Source organism: Anas acuta, chromosome 8, assembly GCF_963932015.1.
Source record: "Anas acuta chromosome 8, bAnaAcu1.1, whole genome shotgun sequence".
Lineage (NCBI taxonomy): Eukaryota > Metazoa > Chordata > Aves > Anseriformes > Anatidae > Anas > Anas acuta.
In genome coordinates, this window is record NC_088986.1 from 3444501 (window position 1) to 3465347 (window position 20847).

The window sequence follows — 20847 nt, forward strand, 5'->3', positions numbered from 1 at the left end:
CATGTTTAGAAGGAAAGGGAGATCTCACTGCTGAAGTCATCTCGAATAAGGCATCTTGGAAGAGAATGCTCCCCCCAACAAAAAGAAGAAGAGGGAAAGAAAAAAAAAAAAAGGGAGAAGAAAAAGAGAAGCAAGCACTATGGGTGAAAAGGTCACAATGGTTTTGGCACATATCTTCAAGCACGTTTTGGAGTCTGTGCCTCCTGCCAATACTGGCAACTTCTCAAAACTTTTAAGGAGGTAAAAACATTGTTTAGTGTTTACAAATCTTCTGTACTATAGCAGATGCTTGTCAAATCCGCTATATGTAAGTTGACCAGCCTACCTAATATCTGTGCTGGCGACACCCTCCTCAGAGCTAACGGGTCCATACATTTCTGGAGGCAGCTCTGATGGAGTTTGAGACAAAGGACCCTTAATATTTTTCTTTTGTAATTTTCCTGTTGCGCACACGGCACAAGCTGCCATTACTGCGGGTCTGCGGGAACCAATGGCTGGCAACTTGGCCAATGTTCAGGTGTAACAAAGACTGCTGGGATACATCGGAGGGGGGAAAAAAGCGAGGAAAAAGGGAAAAAAAAGAAAAAGGTAGCCTACGGATGGTGCTTCCAGCACACCTCCGTGAAGCGACACAGGCGACGGCTACCCTGTGCCACCTCCTAAAAAATCGCTCGGTCCCCCTCGGCGGCGCGGTGCCGCAGCGAAGCCGCAGCACGCACCAGTGCGCTGCGAGCACAATGCGCTGCGAACAAGCAGCAAACGACAGCCAAAATATGAAGCGGCGCGGTCTGCACGAGCGGGTTTGCCGCCTGAACAAAACCGTGAACCTCCACGGGGAAAGATCTGAAGCCTCGCACCAACTTTCCACGGCAAACAGCTAGCCCGGAGAACAATTAGTGCAATCACTGCCTGTTGACAATGAACGCAGAAATAAATAAGAGTTCGCTATCAAGGCGAGTGTTTGCCAACAGCACGCTGATAAGATGGTATATCCCTAATCACAATATTGAACTTTTACAACGTCTCTCGCCTGACTACTGCAACAGGAAGAGAACCCTCCGGTCCCTTGCAGCATTCACACGCCTGGATTTTCCCTTTTCTCCCCGTCCTGTGTCCCTGGGAGCTTCCCCGCAGGCTCACCCCAGACCTCTGCTTTCTGTTGGCACCCCTTGCCCTTCGCAGCAGGCTGCTCCGCATTTAGGAAATGCAATACGGACCAGCACTTACCGGCCTCGTGCCCTAAATAAACCTCACCAACAGAAAGGTGGTGGTGCCTGGGCTGCCAGCACGGCTCTGGGCACGGAGGAGAGCAGGGCAGCGAGCCCCCCCAGCCCCTTGGTTGGGGCTGTGCCCCCCGTCCCCTTCTCCCTTTGGTTATCCACGATCGGTAATCCTTGCTCCGGCGTGCCACGTAATAAATCGCAGAGCAAATAAATCCCTTTCCACAATATTTGCCTAGCTCCCTCCTGCCAGAAACGTGCACTATGATTTAACCGCGTCGCACCTAAGTGCAAAGCAAATCTGGCAGCTTATCGGAGGGAAGTGGCACGAGGATGCTCGAAGTCCTTCCCGAGGGCAGGCTGCGTCGAGAACATCGCAGCCGCACGTCTCCAACCAGCACCACGGGGATCCGGTGCAGAAAACTTCGGGATGCTCAAAACTTTCTACGCCCCCCTTCAAAAAAAAACGTGGTGTCGAAAATTCTGACTCCCAGCGCTGCAATTCTCTAAGTTTTCCTATAGATAAATATTTATATATACGTGGCCTGTACAAATATGATCCCACCCTCGCCCCTCTTCTTTGTTCTCTCGGCCTGCCCAACCCCTCCACTTGCAGGTCAGCCCTACGTGCATCCTACATGCGTCCCATATAAGAAGACCAGGGCCTAGCACACCATACGCTCACATTTTTCTGCAATACAGTCACTCGAAGGACATACAATAGCACACTATTTTATCCCGCCATCCCACTGCACATCCTCTAACACCTCGAGGCAACCCCCGGGCAGGCTGAGCTTGGTGCTGGAGGCCCCAGCATTTTCAGTTTCATCACAGATCAAAACACTTCAGCCCTCCCCACACACAATGTTACCCAACGAGGAGTTTGTTTCAAGAACTGCATATATCTTTCATGTATAAACTGATGTTTCACTTTGTGTGTTTTGTTTTTTTTTTAAATGCTGTTGACCTCGTTGTCCTAAAATGACGCCCCCAAATTTGTTTGCGGCACCTTCCAGACCCAGCTGCCTGGGCTGCCTACTGGGGGGCTCTTCTCCCTTTTTCCCCTATGTGGGGTTTGCATTCCCATGTGGGTGAGGATGCCTGGCAGCCCTGACCTCGGGAACCCCTCGCCCTCTCAGGATTGATATATACAAAGTTTATTTAAACAGTAAAAAATTAAAAAATAAATCGCTCTGCGTTCCCTCCACCGCAGAAAATAGGAAGCCCGGATAACACTTGAGAAAGGATGCCCCAAAACGCCCATCTGCCGTTAACCCCAGGAAAACGAGAGCCTGCTTTTAAGCAGCTGCACGAGAAAGGCCAGCGAAAAAGGGCGAATTTGGGGCCGGGCGATGCCGGCGGCCGCGCTCCCTCCCGCCTCGCGCCGCTCATGCAGCCGTGGCCGGGGCCCGGCACCCGAAACCGCCGAGGCCGGGAGGACCGCGAGAGTTGGAGAAGTTGTATATAAACGCACTTACCTGCTGCGTGCACAAAGTATGCCAAATATAAATCGAGTTCCTTAACAGAAACTCCTATATGGTGGGGCTGTACGCACAGCCCGGGGTTAGAGCACTGTGGGGACTTTACAAGGCGCTCGCCATCAGTACTTTCGAGCGGAATACCTTTAAATAAAATCACCATAACGAGGTCCAACCTCCAGACCTTATCTGCCTGGCGAAGGCAGTCAATTCTTCTCATCTTGCCCTTCTGGTCTGGATTGGAAAGGACGCAACACGGAGGCTTTTTTCCTGTGACTGTGAGAACAAAATCCTCCCGAAATTCAGGCCTGATATCTTTCCGGAGCTTTGCCAGAAGTCTGGATGCCCATTTTTGCTTTACCTCGGGTTTTTCACTTAGCAGTTCGTCCTTCACGGCTCTCTCTTCCTCTTTTGACATGCGTTTCTCATGTTTTTTGAAGTATTTTCTTTTTCGGGCTTGCAGGTTGAACCACGTGTACGCAAACGCTCGGACGTGAGGCAGAAGTGCTTCGATGAAGGGATGAAATTCATCCTGAAAAAGTCACAGAGAAGCGTCGATGTCACGCAAAACCACCAACAAAGCCCGATGAAAGCCTCCAGACGGGGGGAAGGCGAGAATTACGGCCGCGCTCGGCCGTCTCCCCCCGGCCCACCGACGGCTTCCCCCACTCCTCACCCCGACCCTCAGAAAAGCGGGCGGCCACTCGAGACAGGGTGGCGATGGGGCAAGGATCGGGCCCCCCTCATGAACTTCAGGTTTCTTTAAAAAAAAGGGGAGAATGAGTTAAAAGCCAACAGCCACGCTGCGGCGTGGGGACCTGAGCCCATTCGCGGAGCGCGTATCTCCCTTTGCTCTCTCCCTGACCCCGCTGCTTGCGGTGTAGCCAGCGTATGCCCGCCAATTTGGCAAATTCTAAACATTTGGATGCCAATCAATGTTTGTATGGGGAAGTCTAAAGTATAGTAAAACTTTCCCGAAGATATATTTGGAAATAGCAGCGCGCGGTATAGTAACGTGCCGATAGAGCTGCGTATAGGAATACAATGAAGGGAGCTTTTCTCTCTGTTTCCCAAACCATACAGGGATGAGAAAGTACCGCGGCCCGTCTGCACATTTATCCCGCCTGCTCGGCAGTCACTAATGCAAAAATCTTAGAAAACACAAAGTTTTATTTATTTTATTTTTTTTAAAGAAAGTTAGGATTATATTCTGCGAAAAAAAAATAAAAACGTGGTATTAAGGCGTATCGAAACACAACAAACTTTCTCTAAAATAAAAGGAGACTTGAAAAATCGAAAATTGCGGTGACAGAAAACCTTAGCGCGACTCGTGCAAATAGGTCAAGAATTATTTTTTTTATTTTTTTTTTTTAGACACGCTCTGTCGTATTTTCACAGATTTAAAAAGAAAATGCCGTTCTTGGGAAGTTACTTTTGCCACCCAGAGACACTGCTCGTTTTGTGGAACGACGTGTTAGAGATCACCCCCTCTCCTCGACACGAAAGTAATCCCGATTAAAATTATGCTGACGTTAAAAAAAAAAAAAAAATGCAAGAAAGGCACCCCCCCCTCCCCCTTTTCTTTTGTAAAATAAATAAATAAATAAATGAACACAAAGCAAAACAATAAACATCTACACGTAGCACGGTGCACGCGGGGCCGTACAGAGCCTGTGGGGCCTGATCCAGCGCCGCGTGCAGGGCCGGCCCTGCTCCCAGAGGCCGAGCGCCTCCACGCCTCAGGATTGGGCCCTCCAGGGGGGGAAAATAAAAGTAATTTGTACAACGTTTCTCCCAGCATGGCGAAAGCCAACCAGTGCTTAATCTTGCAAGACAACACTGGGGATTTTTCAGCTTAACTAACTTTTTTTTTTTTTTTTAATTATCCCATGGAGTACGTTTCCTACCCAAATCATTTCAGGTTGTTGTAAATATGACTAAAGCAGACATCTCATGTCCTTTCCGTACCTTATTTTAACTTACATTTTCTTTGCAAAAAATTATGAAAAATTGAATAATCGATAGTAGAAATACCCAGCAGCAAAATTCTGTCGTAATTCAAGGGCTTCTATTGGCTTCCCAAAAGGTTTCACTCCACTTATTCTGAGAGGCCCTAAAATTGTAAATACCTAAATCTATAGGTACTTTTGCAGCATTTATTTTAATTTTAAACACAGACTGTTAGAAACTGCCCCAAATGGCATAATCTATTTCATCCTAGCACAGCAGCAGCGCGGCAGCAATCACAAGTACTATGGATGATTATTAAAACCTAAGCAGGTAAAATAAAATAAATCACTCCAATGATTGACACATTCCTTTTTTTTTTTTTTTTTTTTCTCCCCTCCTCTACTAGAAAAGATCTTAGTTTCAAATTTCAGCAAAGTTTAGGGGGGAAAAAAAAAAAAAAAAAGATTGCTGCGAGTTTGCAGTCGGTAGATTCGAAAAGTGGGAGAAGGCACAATCAGAGCACATGGAGCTGCTCTCCCCCCCGAGAAAGAGCTCTCACAGGAAAGAAAGATAAAAACTACAGGTCCCTGCGAGCTATTAAAAATAATAAATCCACACTTCTGCTCCCTCCTGTCCTTCCCCTGCCCTGCTCGGAGGGAGCCACGAAGGAAAAAAGGCCTTTTGTCGAGGCCAAGTTTATCTGCTAAGGTACACACAGCAGACGCTGGACGGACCTACAATGAGGCAGGGGATCGCTTTAAGCATTAATGGTTTCTGAACACGTCTGGGTATATCCTGAAATATTTTAACTTTTCTGCTTTAAGCAGCGCTTTGTCCTGACTGATCTCATGTGCTCGGGACTTTTTTGGCTCGACGCTGGATGCTATCCAAGAGCGAGCTGCTTTAACCTGCGCTAAAGCCGATTTCTACGGCGTGAACCTGAACGGGGAGGTAAAAGCAACACCCGAAGGAAAAAAAAAAAAAAAAAGAAAAAAGGAGAGAGAAAAAAAAAACTTTTAAAAGATCTGGGGAGAAAAAAAAAGAAAAGAAAAAAAAAAAGGTATGCTTCAGTGTGCAGCCAGGGTCCGCTCTGAAGCGGTCCCATGGCTGAAGTAAATGAGAAGCGGCGCTGCTCGGCTCGAGGTGAGCACGTCCGTGCCAGGCTCCAATGTGTCTTTTCAAAATGGTGTACGGCGAGAAAAGGTTAATGACTCATAAACAGACTAACTTTCAAACTGTCTTCCTAGACACGGTCCTCCGTAAAAGCGCGCCGCCGAAATCTCGGCGTCGAGATATTAGCACAGGCGAAGTGGAAATAAAAGCACTCAGGACGGATCAAACAAATTGTGCTGGAAGCGGGGAGGGGGGGGGAGCGGTTCCTGCACAATACAATTATTTATTTCAGTGTTATTATAGCAAAAAAAAAAAAAAAAAAAAAGTTTTGGAAATGTGTCAATGCAAGTGTGCTAACAGATGTGCAGACTTGTCTGCAGCCTCGCTGCAAAACACACGGATTTTAAGAAACTCGTGCAAAAAAGAGATGATCTTTGCCTTTCCCCAAGTTAGCTCTAAGGGAAACTTTCAGAGTATTTGATAAAGACGTTTGCTTTCCCCGCTCGGCGCCTGATGGGTCACCTAAAAATAAAAGGCACAGGAAAACTGGCAAGGCGAGCATAAAGAGAAAGTTTTCCCTGCGCTACTCCCCAAAGTTGGAGGACACAGCTCTGCAGAGCGCTGCCTGTTCCTAAGCAGCACCTCGAATTTGGGCCGCACGATTCTGCGTCTGCTCGCACCGCAAGTCTCGGCTGCTCTGCAGAAAGGTGCAAAAAAGCACGACAAAAGAGCCCCCAAACCCGACCGAGGAGGCTCGCCATAATGTAACGCTGCAGAGGAGTCTTTTGAAACAATATATTCGAGCTGATCTTTTTGAAATTAAGCCAGCTACAGCGACCCTTGTTAATATTTTTACAATCCATTTGCTTGTAAATCTATTAGGAGATGTGCATATGTTCCCCAACTCGTCCCTAGATCTGCAGCAGATATGTAAATGGAACGATGTTTAGATTTTCCTGACAGTTGCTACAAAATGCTCATGCCATTTCAGTTACAGTGCTTGGATAAATACGCTCTTAACTATGATTTCTGTTTGTTTTCCTTTTCTAACCCACTTTCTAAAGCTTTCCCTTTAAATCTGAACCCAAACTTAACAGCAACAAAAAAAATCCCCCTTCCAAAACTCCTATCGCTAAAAGCTCCAAGGAGTCCCGAAAGGGAAAATAGCGAATTGCTTGCAATTGGCGGGGACTTGCCCCCTTTTTCCACCGAAAATGACAGAATCACCTCACTGATCCTTCCGAGGGAAGAGTTTGTCAGGAGGCCTCTAATCCTCGCCTTACTTTTCCAAATGTGCAACAAGAATGCGAGATTTGCACAACCGGCAGCGCTGCTGGCTTTTGTCTGGGCTTTTTTTTTTTTTTTTGGGGGGGGGGTAGGAAAAAAATAAAAAAAGAAGGGGGGGGGGGACTGAGACAACGACCAACGGGCCCATGGCTTTATTTTTTCTCCCCTTCGTGTGCAACTGGGCCTACCGAGGGCGAGGAGCCCCGGTGGGGCCGGGGAGAGGTGGCGATGCCCGGTGCCCCCGGGCAGGGCGCTGCGCTCCCCCCTGCAGCCCCGGGGCTGTCGGAGGCCGGAGCTGGCAGGGAGAGGAGCGAAGTTTGGCCGGGCCCTTGCTCGGAGCAGCAGCTCCGTGCCCTGCAAAGTGCCCCCCAGCCCCATTTCCCCCCCCCGAGGCCGTGAGGCTCCGGGCAAGCAGCGGCGGCTCCGGGTTGAGCGCTGTGAGCGGGGCGCCCCGACTGGGAGGCTGGGGATGGGGGGGGGGGCAAGGAGAAGGGGGCCCCCCGAAGTTTGGGCAGCCGCCTGCCCTCTCGCTGCCTTTCGTCGCTTTATTTATTTTTTTATTTTTTTATTTTTTTTCTTCCTGGCCAGAAAGAGCCCGGAGAGGCTTTCTCACCGGGCTGTTAAAAAAAAAAAAAAAAAAAAAAAAAAAGCCGAAAAAAAAAAATTCAAAAATATGCATTCAAATTAAATTAGTGAGAATAATGTAGGCAAAAATCTCCTGCAGGAGGAAATAATCTGGGGTTTGAGTCCGCCACAAAGCGTTTCCTCGTTAAACCATTATATCCTGCTAATTGAAGGTGTGCAATTTAGCGTCCTGCAGCAGGGAGCGGGCAGGGGGGGGGCGGGCGGCGCTCCGCGGCCGCGCAACCCCGGGGGCACCTCGGGGACCCCCCCCCGGGTCCCCTCGTTCCCGGCCGCAGCTCCCCGCAAACGGGGCCCGGGGGGGGGCGCAAAAGTTGCGCCGAGTCCCGCGGGCGGCTGAGGGGGGGGGGAGAGACACGCACCCGCACCCCGAAACAAGTTTGCGGGAGGTGTGCGGGGGGCGTGCGGGGGGTGTCCCCCCCAAAATTGCGCGCAACTCCCCAAGCTCCCCGCGCAGCGCGGCCGCCCCGGGGCCGTGCGCGGCTGCTGCGCGCTGCTCCGCGGGGCCGTGCGGGGCCGATCGTGCCCCGCGTGTCCCGCGGGTGCCCCCCGCGTGTCCGTCCCCCCCTTTCCTTTTCCACGCACCCCCCCTCCTCTCCCCTCCCCGGCCGCCCCCGCCGCCGGCTCGTAAACAAAAGTGCGGAGTTCGGGGCGGGGGAGCCGGCGTGTCGGGTGGGGAGGGCAGGGAAGGGAAGAAGGGGAAAAAAAAAAAGGGGGAAAAGGGGAAGAAGGGAAGGGGAAAGAAGGGAAGGAGGGAAGGGAAAGGAAGGGGAAGGGAGGGAAGGAAGGAGGGCAGCGGGGGCACCGCGGGGCGCAGCGGCGGCCGGGGCGCTCCGGCGCCGGCATCGATCGCGGATGACCAAGCACGGCGGGGCCGCGGCGGCAGCGGTGCGGGGGGCGTCCCGCAAAGCCCCCCCCCCATACACCCCCCTTATTAATTAAGCCGTTAATAAGTAGGCGCCATTAGCCATGTGCCGCCGCAAATGGCCGTGCGGGGAAAGGGGGTATGGGGAGAGAGAGCAGAGGGGGGTGTGCGTGGGGGGGGAGATGCAAGGGAAAGGCACCGAAGTGAAGTTTCGGCGAGCCGCCCCCTGCCCCTGCCCCGGCGCACACGCGGCCCCCCCACGACCCCCCCCTCGACCCCCCCCCCAGCAGCGCCGGCCCCACCGCGCCCCGGCACCGCTTACCTGGGTGAGACAGAGCGGAGAATACATGTCTGCTGCGGGGGGCTGCGGGCTGGAGGTGTGCGTGTGCGGGGACACAGGGAGACAGAGGGGGAGAGGAGGGGAGGGGGGGCGGAGGGGGGGTGGGGGGGGACAGAGGGAGAGAGAGAGAGAGAGAGAGAGAGAGAGGGGAGAAAAAAAAAAAAAAAAAAAAAAAAGAGGAGAGGAGAGAGAGAGAGAGAGAGAGAGAAGAGGAGAGAGGAGGGGGAGCCCCGAGCCTGCTTCTTGCTTTCACATTTCCAACTCTGCCAAACTGCAGCCGGCGCGGAGCCGCTCCATGAGCCGAACTTTAACCCCGCCTCGACTTAGCCCCGCACTAGGCGCTCGGCACGCCCGCCCGGCTGGGGCTGAGGGGCATAGCGCTGCCTGCCCGCTGCGCGCTCCTCGCTGCGCGCCCCCCCCCCTTTCTGCGCTCCGCCGCCGCCGCCGCCGCGGCCCCCGCTCCGCGCCCGCTGCGCTCCCCTCCGCGCCGCCCGCTCTGCGCCGCGCCGCCCGCCCGCTCCGCGCCGCCCGCGGGGGCGGGGAGGGGCGGGGAGGGGGCTGCGGCCGCCGCCTCCCTCCGCCCCGCCGCCCCGCAGCGCGCCCGGCCGCGGGGAGAGCCGCGGGGGCGCCGCAAACTTTGTGGTTTTCGGGTTTTTTGGGTTTTTTTTTTTTTTTGGGTTTTGGTTGTGTTGGTTTTTTGGTGTTTTTTCGGTTTGGGCACCCTCGCCGGCACCTCTCCGCCGAGGGATGCTCGCATGCCGGAGGGTTTAGGGAAGGATGGGGAAGGTGGAAAGGGGGTGGGAAGGGGGCTCAAGGGGGTCCGGAGGGGGTCTTCGGGGGGTTTTAGGGGGGAACACGGGGAGCCCCCGTGGTTTGCCAAGTTTGGAGGGCCCCCGCCACTTGTCACTCCAAGCCGAGCGCTTTGCTGGTGCTGCTTGTGCACTTCGCTAAATCACATCCCCCGCCACGGGCAGGAATTCTGTCTCACCTCGCCCCCCCCCCCCCATCCCATAACCCTCTCCAATAACCCCCTCGCAATAACCCACCCCTAATAACCCACCCTCCCCGCTAAGCCCCCTCCCCAAACCCCAAGCGCTCCCGCGCCCGCTTTGTGCTGCCACCGGCAGCGCCGGGGGCCGGGACTTGGCCGCCCGACGGGGAGAGGGGGGGGGGACACGGTGGGGACACCGACCGCCCCCTCGGGGCCCCGTCCGTCCCCCTGTCCCCTTGTCCCCCTGTCCGTCCGTCCCTCGGGACCTGCACCCCCCGCTCTCCCCGACGGCAGCCGGGGAGGGGAGGGGAGGGGAGGGGGGGACACTTTGCGCCCCCCCGGGGCTCCCCGTGCGCTCCCCTCCGCACCTCGCTGGGGACACGGGGGGACACGGGGGGGTCCGGGGGGGTGTCCCCGGCTGCCCCGAGCCCGTTGCGGGCTGCAGCGGCTGCGGGAGGAACTTTTTTGGGAGCCCTCCGGGAGCCTGGGGGCCGCGGGACGGCTCCGGGCGCCCTCTAGGCGGGGGTGGCGGCCAGGCGCAGCGCGCAGCGCTCCGCACCCGCGGCACCGGCACTCGGCGGGGGATTTTTTTTTCCCCCTAACTCATCTTTTTTTTTTTTTTTGCTAAAAACTCGATTTTTAAGAAAAAAAAAAAATCCACTTTTTTTTTTTTTTTTTTTTTTTTAAATTTTGGGTGCTAAATCCCGAGCTTCCCGCGGCTCCGTCCCCGCAAACGATCCCGGCCCCTCGGGGAGCCGCCAACTTCGGCGGTCTATAAAAAAAAAAAATAATTAAAAAAATCCCGATTTAAAAAAAATGAAAAATTGAAAAAAAAAAAAGGCGCGCCCCTCCCCCCGGGGGAGTTCAAACGTCGCAACGCCCGCCCCCGCAGCTGATTGGACGGCGCCCGGCTGCGTCACCCCGCCCCGCTGCTCCCATTGGCTGACCCCGCTGTCAGTCACGCCCCGCGCCCGCCCTCGCCCCTTTGTTGCGCGCCCGCGGCCGCCCCCGACGGCGCGCACGGAGCCGGCGCGCAACGAAAGGGGGGGTCCGGGGGGGTCCTGGGGGGGTGCAGGGGGGATCCGGGACCCTCAGCGGCTTCCCGACCCCTTGGGGAAACACAAAAAGCGTGAAAAAGAGAAAAAAACGCGCCCCCCGCTGCGCAGAGCGCTGCCAGACCAAGCGCGCAAAACCCGCGCAAAACCCGCGCAAGGCCCGGAGCGGCTGCGGGGAGCGGGGGGGGGGTCCGGGGGGGGGTCCCGGCGGCTCCACGGCGGGCACCGGGAGCACGTGGGAAACTTTGCGGGGCTCCGGCGTTTGGCTTCGCTTGGTGACACTTTTCTTTATTTTTTTATTTATTTTTCTATATTTCGGGCGATTTTCTTTTTATTTTTTTTAATGGCTAAAATAAACTTGCGGCCGTTGGAAACCCGGAAGAGAATAGGAGCCGCAGCCAATTGCCGCCTGCCGTTAGGGTTGGTTGTGTGTGTGTTGTTTTTTTTTTTTTTTTTCCCTTTTTTTTTTCCTCTCCCCCCCCACCCCCCCCTTTCCCCGAGGCGCGCTCCCGCGGCCGAGCTCTGCGCGCTCCGCACTTCCCAAAGTTGCGCCCGGCTCGGCAGCCCCCGCCCCCTCCCCTCCCCTTGCCCCCCCCCCGATTTCCGCAGTCGCACAGGAGCCCCGAGCAGGGGGGGCGCCAGCCAAGAGACCCCCCCCCTGCCCCCGTCGGGCCCCTTCCCAGCTCCGGGGGGGTCCCGGCTGCGCAGCCGGGGGGGTCTGGGGGCGCTGCGCCCCCCCTGGAGGTGCCCCCGCTCTGGCACCAGCAGCCGGGCACGGGCAAACTCACCTGGCCCCTGCTGCCCCCCCCGGGCTCTGCGCAGCCCCTTGCTCCGCTCCCCTCTGCTCCGCACCCCCCCTTGGCTTTGCGCCCCCCCCTTTGCTCTGCATCGACTTCTGCTTTGCGTCCCCGCTTTGCTTTGCACCGCTTTGCACCCCCTTTTGCACACCCCCGTTTGCTTTGCACGCCCCTTTGCACCCCCGTTTGCTTTGCACCCCTTTATGCACCCCATTGCACCCCCATTTGCTTTGCACATCCCTTTGCACCCCTCTTTGCTTTGCACCCGTTTGCTTTGCACACTTTTGCACTCCACATTGCGTTGCACCCCTTAATGCAACCTTTGCACCCCCATTTGCTTTGCACACCCCCATTGCTTTGCTCACCCCTTAATGCACCCCTTTGCTTCCCTATTTGCTTTGCACACCCCTTTATGCACCCCCATTGCTTTGCACACCCCTTTGCACCACGCATTGCCTTGCTCAATGCACCCCTCTTAATGCACCCCTTTGCACCCCCCGTTTGCTTTGCACACCCTTTATGCACCCCTTTGCACCCCCTTTTCCTTTCCCACCCTTTGTACCCCCCAGTTTGCTTTGCACTCCCCCGTTTTCTTCCCCTTCCTTTGCACCCCCCTTTGCTTTGCACCCCCTTTTTTTTGCACCCTTTTTTTTTTGCACCCCCTTTTTTTTTGCACCCCCTTTGCTTTGCACAGCCCCCTCTCCGCTCCCCCCCTCTCTGCCCCCCCCCAGCAGCCGCGGCCGGGCAAGCCCTCGGCGGGGGAGGAACTTTTCCTCCCAGCCGCGGCCGTGCCTGGCAGCACTGCAGCAGCCGAGCGCCGAGCTGCAAAGTCTGCAACTTACCCAGCACCCCTAAAATAGTCCTGATTTCATCCCTGAAAGGATTTCCTGGCTTTGTGTGTCTTAACTAGCCTTGGCCATTTTTGTAGAATAACCCTATTATTCACAGCTCCGAGGGTACAATCTGCTAAAGTCACTTAATAAAAAAAAAAAAAAGAAAAAAAAAAAAAGGAGAGAGAGAGAGAAAAAAAAAGAAAAACCTTCAAAGGGCGTGAGAAATAAAGGCAAACAAACAATTGTCTGTAGCTCTCAGCTCCCCTTGATCGTGGATGCCCGCTTCATTAACAGCAGAAGCATTATATTCCTAAAACTGGAAGCCCCGAGATGCGTGATAATAATGCAAAATTAATTTGGGGGGGAGAAAAACAACAAAAAAAAAGTAAATGGATCTGAAGGTTAATCACTTTTTTTTTTTTTTTTTAACAACAAAGTGAGACTTCAACTTCCACAACCTAACGAGCGGCGCGGTTATCCCTCCCCACGCACCGCCTTTCATCCGCTCGAGCAGGTAGTCACCGACACGGGGCTGCCGCCGCGCTGAGCAGACAGCGAAAAAAGAGGAAGAAAAAAGAAAAAACAGCAAAAAAACCTAAGCCAACCCCACAGCAGCGAGCTCATGGAGGGTTTCCAGTTTCCAGGCGTGCGTGCGTGGTTTGCTGTGACCTCGGTCCCCTCGTGGTGACCCCCCTGGGGTTGGGAACCACGGGGGAACCCCACAAAGTCCTGGTGTCCTTCGGCAGGGCTCGGGCTTTGCGAGGGTTCCTCCCGGAGGATGGATGCGTGCTGCATAAATGAAAACATCATGTCCCTCCGCCGGGTGAAAGCGTTATGAAAAGCGGCATAATAAGGGATTTCCACCATGTTATCAGGCGTACAAAGGGAACGCCGAATGGGAGGGATGGCTGTCACCGGGGAAGAACAAGCTGGGGTTTTGGAGAGGCTGGGGGAGCGCTCTGAATAGCCCGTCAGCTGGGCAGGGAGCGGCGCGGACAATGGCCGGGCTCTACGCCCTACGGCCTGGCAGCAGGCGAGGCCTCATCCTGGCTCCGAGCATCCCCGGTGGCTTTGGGATTGCTGCCCCGGGTCCTGCCCGGCGCGGACACCCCCTACGGCCTGGCCCCGGCCTCCCAAAGAGGCTCCCAAAGCCTCCAAAGGCCCCAAATCCCACCACAGCGGGGGTGCTCAAAGCCTGGTGCTTGCTGCATCGTCCCACAAGCAGTAACGGAGGTAGCGACGTGTCCTGCCTCACTGCCCCCCTGCCCTCCCAAAATTTGTACGTGCCGAGGATGCCAATGCCAAGAGCGGCCTGCGAGGCTGCTGCTGGTGGTGTTTTTATTTTGCCTGCATGGGGTTTTCCCTGATGGCAGGGCAACAAGCATCCTGCAGACCCTTCTCACCCTCCGAGAGGAGCTTTGGGCTGTCTTAATCTCCAAATTTCGGGGATGTCCATCAAATAAGCAGCCCGGTGTGTTTGACGGACATTCTCACCTTGCAGCACTACACACGCACAATTATTCACGTTTTGCTTGCTGCGTTTTCCACCCGCTGCCGAGACGAGTGGGACGAGGTGTTGCCACCCCTGCTCGATGGATGAGGGTGGCTGCACCGAGACCTGTCCCCAAATGGGCCCAGAATTTGGGGTGTGGGCCAAAAGTGGATCACCAAAGCCATGAGGACGGGAATTACACAGTGGTCGGTGCTCTCTGTGGCAATGTGAGGTTCCCCCTGACCGTGCCTTCCCTGGGTCTCTGCTAGTCCCCTCATGAAAAAAGCCCACAGAAGCGCCTGCGGACTCGTAATGCACTTCCACAGGGCTTGAGCCCGTTGCAAGATGCCTTGCGGGGGAAATCAGTTATCGGGCAAAGCCTGCGGACAACGGGAAGGGAGAAAACAGGATCGGGAGAGGCGGGAGAGGCAGCGCTTTCCCTTTTGTTTTGCTGCAGACCCAACGGGGAGCGCAAGCTGTAACACTGCTTTACCACGAATCCCACCGCACGAGCAGAATTCAGCTGAAAAAGTGGAAATAGCACGAAGTGAAAGTGCCCCGTGACAGGAGGGTGGTTTGGCCAGCCCAGATTTCTGGGTGGGTTCCAGCAGCGACCGATGGCCCAGCCCCACGGCACAGCCCCACGCACCGCACCGATGTCCCTATCCCATATATAAAACCCTAACGCCCCCCGGGACGGGATGTGAGCACGTCCAGGGGGCTCCCAGAAATATTTTGTCATGCGGGTGTCTCCTGGAGGCTGTTGGGCACCTCTGGGTGGTACCAACCCACTGCATGGTGACAGCGGGTGAGCTGGGCACAGCCCCAATCCTGCCGCCCGCCTCCATCCCCTGCTTTCTCGGGCACTTTGGTGTGCACACGCTGGGCCTGACCTCGCACACCTCCACGCAAGGTTTTTGGCTTAAATAAAGTTTGTGCAAGGGTGATACAATCACGGCGAGGCAGATCCTGTGCGCACACCACTATTTCGGTGCGTTACCCGGACGCGCTGCTGTGTCCGTGCGATGTGTTTCCCGCAGGGACGCGTTTCTTTTGCTGCTGTTTTTCGTAGGGGAAGGTTTCGCGTTTAGGGCTCACTCCTACAAGCTGAGATTGAACGCGTGGCGTGAAAATAAAGCCGTCTATAACAAAGTTGCTGCCGGGGCACTGTGACAGCCAGGTGACACACACCGAGGTGTGTGACAAGGGAAAGCTGTGGCTCGGAGGAGGCAGGGATCGAGTGCAGGACTGCCGGCGGGCTCACCTCCACGGCTTGCAGCCCGCAGCGCTGCTCCAGCCCTAATTAGCATGCGTTCCCTCCTGCCCCGTGCTGCACGCCCGTCTCCGGGGTCTGTAACTTTTAAAAAGAAGAGCCAGCCATTATTTCCCCCAATGGGAAGCAAAGCAAAAAAAAAAAACAAAGCGGCGACGTGCGGACCCAGCCGCTTTTCGCCCTCCTCGTCTGTGCCCGAGTCCTGGGAGGAGGAGAAAAGGCTGCGAGTGGCCTTTTCGCAGCAACCCTCTGCCAACTTCGTACCTAGGCTCGCGTCTGGCGAGGGGAGCGTGCTAACAGGTGCAGGCTTTAGGGCGGCTTGTCTGGCATTGTGCACGAGCACATAATTCGTCTGCAAATCTCTTCCACCCCTATTTTTCAAAATAGTCGGAGCCCCACTGGCCCGCAGCACGTAGGAGCGCCGATCGCCTTCCTCGCGGCTGCGGAGCGGGGAAGTTTTCCAGCTCAACTTTTCCCCACTCTGACTTTTCTCAAAATTATATAAAACTTGCCCTTTCCAGCCTTAAATTAGGTGTTCTTTAAAACAGGAGGAGGTCTCTATTCTTGGGAGGAAGGAGGGAGAGGAACCAACGCAAATAATGTAGAAAAAACACTTTTATCATAAAAAAGTTAACCTAAATGAAATTTCAGGGATTAAAAAGCAACACATTGCAATCGTGACCAGTAACTTTTCACTTCGCCGCATTCCCTAATGTTATGGACAACCTTGTAATGTGCAAGGGGTCGGTCAGACACGAGTTGTGTGCCCCTGATGTGCAAGGGCTGCCTGTACGAGCCCCAGGCTGTGCAAGCCCACGCTCCTGCCTAAAAGTCATGGGGTAAAATGCAGATCTTGCTTGCTCTGCCTCGCTCAGTGCCTACGGCTTGTCCACAGCAGCGAGACAAACGTCTCAGCTTCTGCACCTGAAATTTTGTGAGGTCTTCATTACTGTAATTCACTGACCTGCCGCATCGTACGCTCTGGCAACATAGATCCCTGGGACGGGCACCCTGCGCTGCCACCGGCTCTCTCTGGACAGGCTGCTTTGTTTTTGTCGAGTTTTCTTAAAAACACAGGAAAGGAGAGGTGCAGACCCTGCTGGGGGAGCCCAGCCCCAGCTCGCCCCGTGCCGCACCAGCCCCTGTAGGGTGCCGGATGCTTTCTATAGGGTAAGCCGGCACGCAGCACAGGTGGCCCCTGCATGGGGATGCGCTCAGCTACTCTTTTATTCCACCTCCTGGAAAAAAAAAAAGCACAGAAATCATGGCACCGAAGTCACCTCCCTAAGCGTGCCCAAGGCGCCTGGCAGCTTTTTGGCTGGGAAGGGTGTTTCGGAGCCCGGCGAGCAGGTGCACGAGGGGCACGAAGTGCCGCAGCTCAGCGCGCCGCAGGGATGCGCAGGCATCATTCCTCCCTCCGAGAGGGGGACCGCCAAGCCCAGAGATCCCCCAGCCCTCTCCTCCGGGAGGAAATAAGCATTTCCTTACAGATATTCTATTATTTTTTTCTAAATCCTCTTCAGATTCAGCTTGTCACTAAATATAGAAACTCTTGTAGCCACACAAAACGCGCATCGCCCCGCAGCTGCTCATTTGCAATTTGTTCTGCACTTAAAATCTCTTAATGCTACAAATAAACTTTGGGAAAGTTACATCCCAATAAACAATGAGGTGTTGTTTAAAATTACATGTGCTACTGTATTATTAGGTCTCCACCGACACTACAATTATCTTCCGAGGCTGGCAATAACGTATTAGCTGTGCAGTCAGACGCAGAAATAGCCTGGTGCCTAAGCCCTCTGCCATTTTTATGAATGGAAAATATTTTAAAAGATCGCTTCCAGTTTCTTCTTTGTCCTCGCCACAGAAGGAGCCCCCTCGCCGAGCAGCTTTTCCCACGTCACTTTAATAGCCACGTACATTCTCCATACATCGCGACACACGAGCGGCTCCCCCCGCCCCCCCGCCCGAGCAGTGCATATACTTAGTGCATTAACTACTCGCTCCTCGCTGCCGGGGGATGCGGGATCCGGGAGCTCGCGCTTTTATTTGCGGATCTTTGCAAGGAAACCCCCAAAAACGCGAGCAGCCCGGCCCCGGAGCGCCGTGTCCGCCTCTGCCTTCGCCTGTCCGGGGATGCCCGGGGATGCTCGCTGCTGGTGCCCGGTGCCCGGTGCTCGGTACCCGGTGCCCGGTGCCCGGAGCGCGGTGCCCGGTGCGCACCAGGACGGGTGGCGGCTCCGCTCCCATCCCCGGCCTCCCCCCCGCCCCGGTACCGCAGCTCCGGGGGAGGAAGGGAAAGGAAAAGAAGGGGGTGAGGGAGAAAAAAAAAAATAATTAAAAATTTAAAAATTAAAAAAAAAAAAAGCCTTGGATGTTTGCGGCGCGGATTTGGTCGGCTCGGGGTATTTTTGGGGAAAGAAGCAAAGCAACCTGCCCGTTCCTGCCTTCGCAAACGCTCGCGGAGCCGGCGGTAGCCATTTTCATCTAAGGTACAGCAAAAGGAGAAAAAAAAAAAAAAAAAAAAAAGGCAAAAAATAAAATAAAATGAAAAAAAAAAAAAAGCCGAAGGAAGCCAGGGAGAGGCGCGCAGCCCCGCGCAGCTCCGGCCGCTCCGCGCAGCCCCGCTGCTCGCTCCGCGCCGCCCAGCGCCGCCGCCCCGCGGGCCGGGGGGGTTCCCCCGACTCGGGCTTTTTTTTTTTTTTTTTTTTCCTATTTTTTCCCTTTTTTTTTTTTTTTTCCTTTTGCCGCAGTCTCCGGCCCCGCAGCCGGCGGCTCCCCGCGGCTCCAGCTCCCACCCCCCCCCCGGCCCCGGCCGCGCACAAGGGGAGGTGGGGGGGATGCAGGGCGAGCCCGGCCCCCCCCCTAAGAAAAAAAAATAATAAAAAAAAATTAAAAATCATACAAATATAAAGGCGGAAAGGCTGGAGGCGGAAAGGCAGAGCGAAGCCAGAGCCGGCGCCCCCCGGCCCCCCCCCCTGCAGCACAAAGCCCCGCAGCAGCCGGGGGGAGCTGGGGGCGGCCCCCCCCTGCCCGCCCCCGCCGCCCCCTGCCCGGCCCCTGCCTGTGCCTGCAGCTGCAGCACCCCGCTGCACGCACACGTGCACGCACATGCACATTTGGATGCACACAGGCATGCATATGTGTGCACATGTGCACACACACGCATGCATGCATGTGCAAACGTGCATGTGCACACACATGGCATGCACACAAATGCACACGCACACGCGTGTGGCACGTCTCCACGCACTTACATGGCACCAGGTGACTCGGCCAGGGAAAAACCACGGGCTGGGTGAGGGATTGGGCACGCAGCTGCCCCCCAGCACCGCGTTAGGCCCTGCAGCGGGTGCTCCCCGTTGCATCCTTGGATGGTAGCACATGAAACCCGCCATGGGGAGCAGTCAGCACTGCTCCTCTAACTCAGGGGCTGGCACAGCCTCTGTTTTTATTTTTGCCCGTGCCAGGGACTGCACACTGTTCAGGGCATGTTTGCCGGGGGAGAAGTTTTGGGGAATGCCCAAATCCTCCAACCCTCTCTGATGCGATTGCCTCAAGTTGCACAGGCGCTAATGAGTAGCTGAGTGCCACGTGCAGGTGGCCGCACAGCCCTGTAAGTGCCCACCTCTTGCAGCTTGTGATAAGCCCCCCCAAAGTAAAGCAGCACGCAGGGCTTTCTGCAATTAGCTCTCAGTCCCTCGCTCTGTGCCTCCTCTGCCAGAGCCCTGGGAGGGCGAAGGTGTGCAATGCGTGCAGCATGAACCATGCAGCTTGTGCAGCATGTGCAGTGTGCACCGTGCAGTGTGCACAGCGTGCAGCATGCAGCAGGGACGGAGCATTGCGCCCAGCCATGGGGGGCAGAGCACCCCCTGGCAGCAGGAGCATCCCGGTGCCGTTGCACAAGAACGGGACACGTCCCCTCCGCCCTGTGCACAGCACACGAGGACACACACGAGGACACGCACGCCCCCAGCCCTGGCCAGGCCTCAGGAAGTTCTCTGCCGTCCTCCGGAGCAGACGAGGGCGGTGCAATTGGCGTTTAATTGCAAGCACCACGAGATCTGCTCCGAGAGGGACGCCGAAGGCCCCTGTAAATGGCTATCTAACTTGATTTAAAAACTGTGAGCGTAGGACACGGCGAAGGTTGCTTCCCCTTGGTACCACAAGCTTGCATTCGGCCCAAGGACAGCAGCAGCAGAGCCGCGGCGTTGCTGGGTTTCTCAGCAGAAGTTCGCAGTGGACTGCGAGACAGCTGGAATTCATATTAGAATATTTTTAACGTGCTCTTACAAATACTTTGGCATACGCCTCTTCCACTCCTTTTAATGATGTTGACTTCATTTCCTTTAATATGGGGGAAAAATGCTACACCAACAAAACTTAATTAAATTAATAAGAAGAAACAATAATAAATAATTCCAGTTGCGTTGCTGCGGGGTTGCAAAACACGGCTCAGGATGTTTGCCTGATAAAACGTCACCGCCGCGCAGCGCAGCAGGGCCGCCCTCCCTCCCCGTGCACCCTGTGCCCCATGGCTTACACCACCCCATGGGGCCCAGGGACGCCGGGGCTGTTCCTAAAGCATCTCTGCTTAGCACCACGGGGCCCCAGCAGCCAGTGAGAGTGTGGGGCTGCAATTCTGCTGGGGAATGCGTGTGCCACGTGCAGATGCATGCATGTGCCTGTGCATGATAGGCATGTGCACGCGCGCTGATAGGTGCATGTGCATCTATGCACGGGGGCATACACGTGTGCAGCCTGTGTGCATGCACAGGCATGATTGTGCACACGTGTGCATGCAGGTGTGCAGTCTGTGCGTGCATGGGCGTGATTGTGTGTGCACGCGTGTGCAGCCTGGGTGCATGCATGGCCATAACTGTGCACACCTGTGTGCAGCCTGTGCACGCACGTGCCTGACTGCACGTGCACGTGTGCACATCTGTGTGCACACACGCCTGCGTGCTTGTGCACGCGCCTGCACGCCTGTGTGCTCGCACCCGTGCCCGGTGCGTGTGCGTGTGCCCGCTCGTGCCCGCGCGCCGAGCACGCGGCGCCCCCTGGAGGCGCGACCCCGCCGCCGCCCCCCCCCCCGGCTCCCCCCGGTCCCATCCCGGTGGCGGCGGGGCCCGCGCTGCCCCCTCCCGGCCGCTGCCGGCCCGGGGGCCCCGTCGGGGATTGAGGAGGAGGAGGAGGAGGAGGAAGGACGGGGGGGGGGTCAGGGAAAGCGGGTGGCACGGTGCTGGCTGCTGGCAGCCCAGATCTGCCGGGGAGACGGCGGTCCGTCCTCATCCTCATCCTCATCCTCATCCTCATCCTCATCCTCATCCTCATCCTCATCCTCATCCTCATCCTCATCCTCATCCTCATCCTCATCCTCATCCTCATCCTCATCCTCATCCTCATCCTCATCCTCATCCTCATCCCCATCCTCACCCTCACCCTCAACCTCATCTCCATCCCCATCCTCATCCTCACCCTCATCCTTATCCTCATCCTCATCCTCATCCC

The 20847-nt window shown here is 55.7% G+C and overlaps 1 protein-coding gene across 16 annotated transcripts in view; it reads right to left on the reverse strand.

The window, feature by feature from the left end:
* Nucleotides 1-20847, reverse strand: part of NFIA (nuclear factor I A) — a 348730-nt gene that overhangs the window by 240703 nt on the left and 87180 nt on the right. For 9 of the 16 annotated variants that reach the window (XM_068690696.1, XM_068690694.1, XM_068690697.1 and 6 more), the window contains exon 2: nucleotides 2699-3230. In XM_068690696.1, the coding sequence (XP_068546797.1) occupies nucleotides 2699-3230 (532 nt within the window). Of the gene's footprint in view, nucleotides 1-2698; nucleotides 3231-8877; nucleotides 9423-20847 lie in introns of those variants that run through there. The other 7 variants (XM_068690709.1, XM_068690707.1, XM_068690698.1 and 4 more) reach the window with 4 other exon arrangements.